Source organism: Phocoena phocoena, chromosome 19 (assembly GCF_963924675.1).
Source record: "Phocoena phocoena chromosome 19, mPhoPho1.1, whole genome shotgun sequence".
Lineage (NCBI taxonomy): Eukaryota > Metazoa > Chordata > Mammalia > Artiodactyla > Phocoenidae > Phocoena > Phocoena phocoena.
In genome coordinates, this window is record NC_089237.1 from 31,507,628 (window position 1) to 31,513,627 (window position 6,000).

At 45.6% G+C, this 6,000-nt stretch overlaps 1 protein-coding gene across 1 annotated transcript in view; it reads right to left on the reverse strand.

Moving 5' to 3' along the window:
* Positions 1 to 3,773, reverse strand: part of SCPEP1 (serine carboxypeptidase 1) — a 44,755-nt gene extending 40,982 nt beyond the window's left edge. Inside the window, exons 1-2 of the mRNA XM_065897325.1 lie at positions 3,653 to 3,773; positions 1,627 to 1,775 (exon numbers count right to left, since the gene is read on the reverse strand). Of these exons, the coding sequence (XP_065753397.1) occupies positions 1,627 to 1,775; positions 3,653 to 3,716 (213 nt within the window). The 5' untranslated portion in view covers positions 3,717 to 3,773. The remainder of the gene's footprint in view (positions 1 to 1,626; positions 1,776 to 3,652) is intronic.
* Positions 3,774 to 6,000: the final 2,227 nt, after the last annotated feature.

Below are 6,000 nucleotides of genomic sequence, written 5' to 3' on the forward strand. Positions count from 1 at the left end.
CCTACTCTGCAATCAACCAGAAGGAAGGTTTGCAGTTTCAGAAATTCAGTGGTTTTCAAATTGTGTTCCTGGAAGCCCAGAGAGTACCTGAGGGGCAGCATGTGACAAAGGGGAGGCTGAATGGGTGGGACTTGGCACTCCGCCCCAACCTCGGCCCCAGCACTTCTTTCTTCTGCTTTGGCTGGTCTGCAAGCTTTCACTTGGGAGGGGAAGAAGTTCTGGTGATTAATAAAAAGTTTGAAAACTGCTGAAATCCCACAGACCAAAGCCCAGAGAAGGGAAGTGTTTTGCCACGGCTCTAAGTGGCAGGAAGGCAGAACTGGGCTTGTCCACTGCACGGCTCTCCCTGACAGCCCTGCCACAGCTTCATCTCCAGCCGCCCGGGATGCACAAAAGCTCCCTGGGCCACACAGACGGGTTCTTCTTCTGAGACATTTTCATATCTGCACTCTCGGGCTGAGCCTCACCCCAGCCTTCAAAGAAAACACTTGCGATAATCCCAAGAGAAAAAGGCCCCTCCATGCAAACTGCTCTTCTTATCTCATCAGAAAGCCTGTATCCACTGGTCTGGAAGGCAAAGCTGGGGGCACTGGGAGGCTGCTTATGAATAATGACATTTTTGGAGGAAGTGACATTTACATCCCATGGGGGTGAGTATCAGGGCACCCTATTTTTTTTTTTTTTTTTTTTCGGTACGCAGGCCTCTCACTGTTGTGGCCTCTCCCGCTGCGGAGCACAGGCTCCGGACGCGCAGGCTCAGCAGCCATGGCTCACGGGCCCAGCCGCTCCGCAGCATGTGGGATCTTCCCGGACCGGGGCACGAACCCGTGTCCCCTGCATCGGCAGGCGGACTCTCAACCACTGCGCCACCAGGGAAGCCCTAGGGCGCCCTATTTACTGGTGAGCAACCTGGCGCCCCAGCTGGGCCATGCCTACAGTTTCCAGAAGGTGAAGCAAGGCCGCATTCCTCAACCCCTCCCTAGATCTTGGTCTTCCAGGTGGGTGTGGGCCACCTTTGTACAGACATTTTAGGAATGAAAGGAAGGATCCTCTGCCTGCCCTCAAATAATTTCCAACCAGTTTCCTGTCTTCAATCCTTCCACTAGAGCTCAAGATTAAGATGCAAACACTCTTTAGGGAGAAGGATAGGGCCCAACACTTAATTCTAAGATACAAAATGCCGAGTTCTTTCAAAATACCAGTTTTTCTAGGGGCAAGGAATTCAGGTCTAGGAAAGGACTGGGAGGGGAGGGAGAGGAAGGGCTGGTCAGGGTACCTCAGTCTTTGCTTTGGAACCTTCCAGAAACACTTTCTGTCAGCATATTGTCAAATGTGTCTTCAGGAGCTTCCAGTTAGGGTTCCTACTGTTGCCTGTGCTGGGCTCAATAGAAAAAGACCCCCGTAAAAGACTAGAACCTCTCACTCTCTGATTTGGCTTCCTTGACTGTACCATCGCCTTTGCCTGTCTCAGAAGGACGCTGAATCCCCAAGCCTAGGAGAGCCCCAGCTGGCTGCTGGACCACATCAGTTCTTCACTGCTGAGCTGTGAGCCTTTAAGGGCAAGCAAAGTGGTAAGTGGGGGAAACCTGGCCTCAACCTCAGGCCAGGCAATGAAACCAATTTTACCTGAAGCCACATGACCAGGGGCAGTTCTGAGAAGTTCTTGCTGGGGCTGGTGGCATAATAGAGCCACCAGAACATGTGGGCGTCCTTCCGGACAGTCACATAATCCCATACTTCCTTGCCCTCTTCTGTGGGCCAGCTGATGACAGCTCCTGAAACAGAAGCACAATTGGATTTTCTGGAAGAATGTCTATGTCCAGTTAAATTCCCAGCCCAGGAGACACGGCTGGGTTAGGCTAGTGATGATTTGGTTTATACTTCAGACAATTTATTTACTCCAATATATTGTGGAGATAAGGAAAAAAAACTCAAAAAACTCAGCTATGAAAAAACATACCAAACTTAATAGTGGCACAGGGTGCTGGAGGCTTTCACGTTTTCACCTACACCCTCTGTAATGTTTGGATTTTTAACAGGAAGCATAAAACGTGTTTATAATTCTGTTTAAAAGAGAGAGAGAGATTTACACTTGGGGGAAAAAAGAAAAATCTCAAAATGCAGCACGTTGATTTTTGTTCCTCATTTAATATACAATTAAAGAAGCATCACGGGCTTCCCTGGTGGCGCAGTGGTTGAGAGTCCGCCTGCCGATGCAGGGGACATGGGTTCATGCCCCGGTCTGGGAGGATCCCGCATGCCATGGAACGGCTAGGCCCGTGAGCCATGGCCGCTGAGCCTGCACCTCCGGAGCCTGTGCTCCGCAACGGGAGAGGCCACAACAGTGAGAGGCCCGCATAACCAAAAAAAAAACCCAAAAAACAAAAAGAAGCATCACAAGTTAGTGGGGCAAGATTACTTACTATATTACTCTGGGGCAACTGTTAGATTTTTGAAGAAAAAAAATAGAGATGTAGGTTCTTTCTTAACACTCTAAACCAAAATAAATTCCAAGTGGTTCAGATATTTCAATTTTAAAATTTAGATGTGAAAAATAATATGAAAATAGAGTTGAAAGTCTTTTTGACCTCTGGATGGGGAAGCGATTAAAGCATACCCTAGAGACTATAAAACAAATATCAAGAGTTGAGGACAGAAACTTGTTACATTTCTGTACAACAAAAATAAAAGGCAAAACAACAAAGAAAGGTCGGCAACAAATATGAAAAAGGGTATTTCCTTAATCGTTAGACCAACTAAAAAAATGCAAGATCCTTGAAACAATCAAGATAGTTGTACAATACCTAGCACTTACCAGGCATTCAATGAATGCCCCCGCTCGCCGCAACTAGAGAAAGCCCGCGCGCAGCAACAAAGACCCAACGCAGCCAAAAATAAATAATAATAAAATAAATTTATATTAAAAAATCGGGGGGCAACCTATTCGACAACATTTCCCAGACACAAGTCGAAGGGTCATATGATCCCCATTTTACAAAAGGGAAAACAAGTTAAGCAACTTGCCTAAGATCACAAGGCAAGTTTGTGGTTAGTTCGAATTCTCAGTTCTTGATTCACACCAGGGCTCATTTTGCTTAAAGAAAAGACTGAAAATCAATTTGCAAGTCATCCCATTAAACACGAATTTGTTTTTGCCAAAACGGACTGCGGTGAGGGGACATATTATCTCGCCTGTTCTGATCAGGTAGAGGGAGAAAGGCTTACTCGCAATTAAACGTCCCATTCGTGGTAGGATTTTTCAGAGTCTTGGTACCGTGCGTTTCAGTTCAAAATAAAAAGACCTTATAATCTCATTTAGCAGCCAATCACGGCAGGAAAAGGGAGGTGGCCTTAAGAATGCGGAACCCTCATTGATCAGGAGCTTCTCCAAATCTTACATTTTGCAAAACTGCTTCTACCTACACGCAGGGAAGAAACAAGCCACCAGACCACCCAGAGCCAGAAAAAAGTAGAAAAAGAACTTTGAATCAGGAAAAAAAAAAAAAGTGAGGCTCAAAAGCAAAAATAATTACGCAAGGCAGAAACAGGGGAAAAGGAATATGCTTTAAAAAGCACAAACCCACTAACTGATTCTTATCCCTAAAGAAGAGAAGGAGGCACCGGCCGCTGAAGCACTTTTGCCCGAACCTACCCGTGCTCAAGCCCAGGAGCAGCAGCAGCGGCGGCATACGACAACTCCGCGGCGCCAGCTCCATGACGAATACCGCGCGGCAGCATCAGCTACGGGCTGGACCCCGCGCCTCACCACGTGACGGTGGCGGGCTGGGCGAGGCCGAGCCGGGACGGGGGCGGAGCCTGAGCGTCGGGGCGGGTCCGGGGCAGGTCCGGGGCGGGGGCGGGGCTTGGGCGGGTGGAGAGGCTAGCGACGTCTCGCGCGCTCTCTGCCCAACTGGCCCACTAGCATCCCTGCAACGGCACTTGGTGTGTTCTTTTTGCCGCTTTGGGGACAAGCAGAAAGGAAGAGGCGTTTAATGCATTGATTTGACTTGGGTTGTGCGACAGAACTGAGACGCTACAGAGAAATAACCAGGAGGACCGTCCTTCCTGCCCCGCCCATCTCTTCCTTCCCCAACAAAAGACCTGGCATTTCAAACTGCTGCATCTGCCCCAAATCAGATTAAACCTGGCCAGCTTAATCTGGAAACTGTGAGATTCCATTTTCATAGATTTGTTCTTAAAATTATTTTTCTTATAAAATTACGAATATAATGGACATTTTGGAAATTTGGGGGAAAAATTAGATACTACATAAACATTGTTGGCATTTGGGATTTTTTTTTCCTCTAGTCTTTTACGTCATCTTTTTAAAACGATAATAAAATTTTTTATTCTGTTTTTTTTCTCGATAATTTGTCATTGGCATAATTCTGTGTTGTTAATGATAGGGATTGAGTAGGATAATCAAATAGTTAGCTTAGAAACCCCGTTAGGGGGATTGTTGATAGGGAACTTTAGGGAGCTTTGGGAGACCACAGTAAGATTAATGATCACTCAAGAAAGTAATGGGAAAATCCTGAAAAAATGTGGGCTTGCTTGACTCAAAGCAGAACAAGTGGCTTAACATCAAAGCCAGATTGGCTTGCTTAACAACAAAATAAAGCAACAGAAGCCTGAGACATGCCCCGGAACAATACAACAATGGTGGCATGAGACCTATATCCTGCCCAGTGGTGTCATCAAGTTAATGACAACCGGCACATGCTCTGTGCACACAAAAAACAATCATTTATGGAAAGGTGACATATCAAAGTGAAAGGTCCTCATTGTACTGAGACCTGAAATAATTTTTCCAAAGTGCCATGACAGTCCTGGCCTGACTATGTAGGGACAAAAAACCCAATCTGGAGGAGGAACCGATGAGGAAAGCATGACATCTACTCAAGAAAGACAAAGAAGGTCTTCTCCCCCTCCTCTCTCTTCCTCTGATTATAAAAATATAACCCACTAAGTACTCGGGGCATCGCAATGCTTGCCTGACTGCTTGTTAAGCCTCCCAAGCGTCCTATTCTAATAAATCACTTCTTATCTATCAGTTTGCCTCTCGCTGAATTCTTTCTACGCTGAGGCATAAAGGACCGAGCCCCCTAAATAACACCTAACCGTTTCGTTAACACGACAACAGTCATTTTAAAGAGGCAGTTAGAGGTTTGGGAAGGGGAAGGGAGGAAAAAGGACGGGAGAGGTGTTTTCTTGTGTGTGTGTGTAACAGAAAAACGAAGTACATGTGACAACTCTCTCTTTCCTGTTCCCTTCTCTAACCCTCTGCCCCTGCAGGTAATTAACGGACAGATGTTTTCATCTGTAGCCTTGTGAAATGGCAGAGTGCTGCAGATGAAGGGGGAGGGTGCTGAGATTTGGGCCAGAGAAGAGAAATATGCAACCAGGTTCTCTTAAACTTTAGCATGGGATGCTCCAGAAGGAGTAAAATCCCATAATGCTGGTATTGGGGATGAGCCTCTGGAGAAACATTTGAAAGATATTATTTATATAAAAGTTACACCGTTAGTCAAACAGAAGTAAGGATGTAACAAAGATTGTCCTAAACTTTTCCTAGCTAAACATTCAAAGTTGTTCTGTGTCGCCAGAGCCTCAAATACACTTAAACCCTTCCATAATTAGACTCTAGGGCTTCACTTTGTCACAGAAAAATAGCACTATGATAAGTATCTATATTTTGCCTATGGTATTTTCCATATTTGGGGTTATTTCTCTAAGATAAAATAGAAGTGGTACTATTGCATTAAAGGCTGCAACCGTTATTCTGCAAGTCAGCCCTCCCTCACTATTGGCTGGTTCCATATCTGTGGATTCTTCATCCGTGGATTCAACCAACAGGAGATCAAAAATATTTGGAAAAAATTCTAGAAAGTTCCTAAAAGCAAAACTTGAATTTACTGCATGCAAGCAACTATTTACATAGCATTAACATTGTACAGGCATACCTTGGAGATATTGCCGGTTTGATTCCAGACCACCACA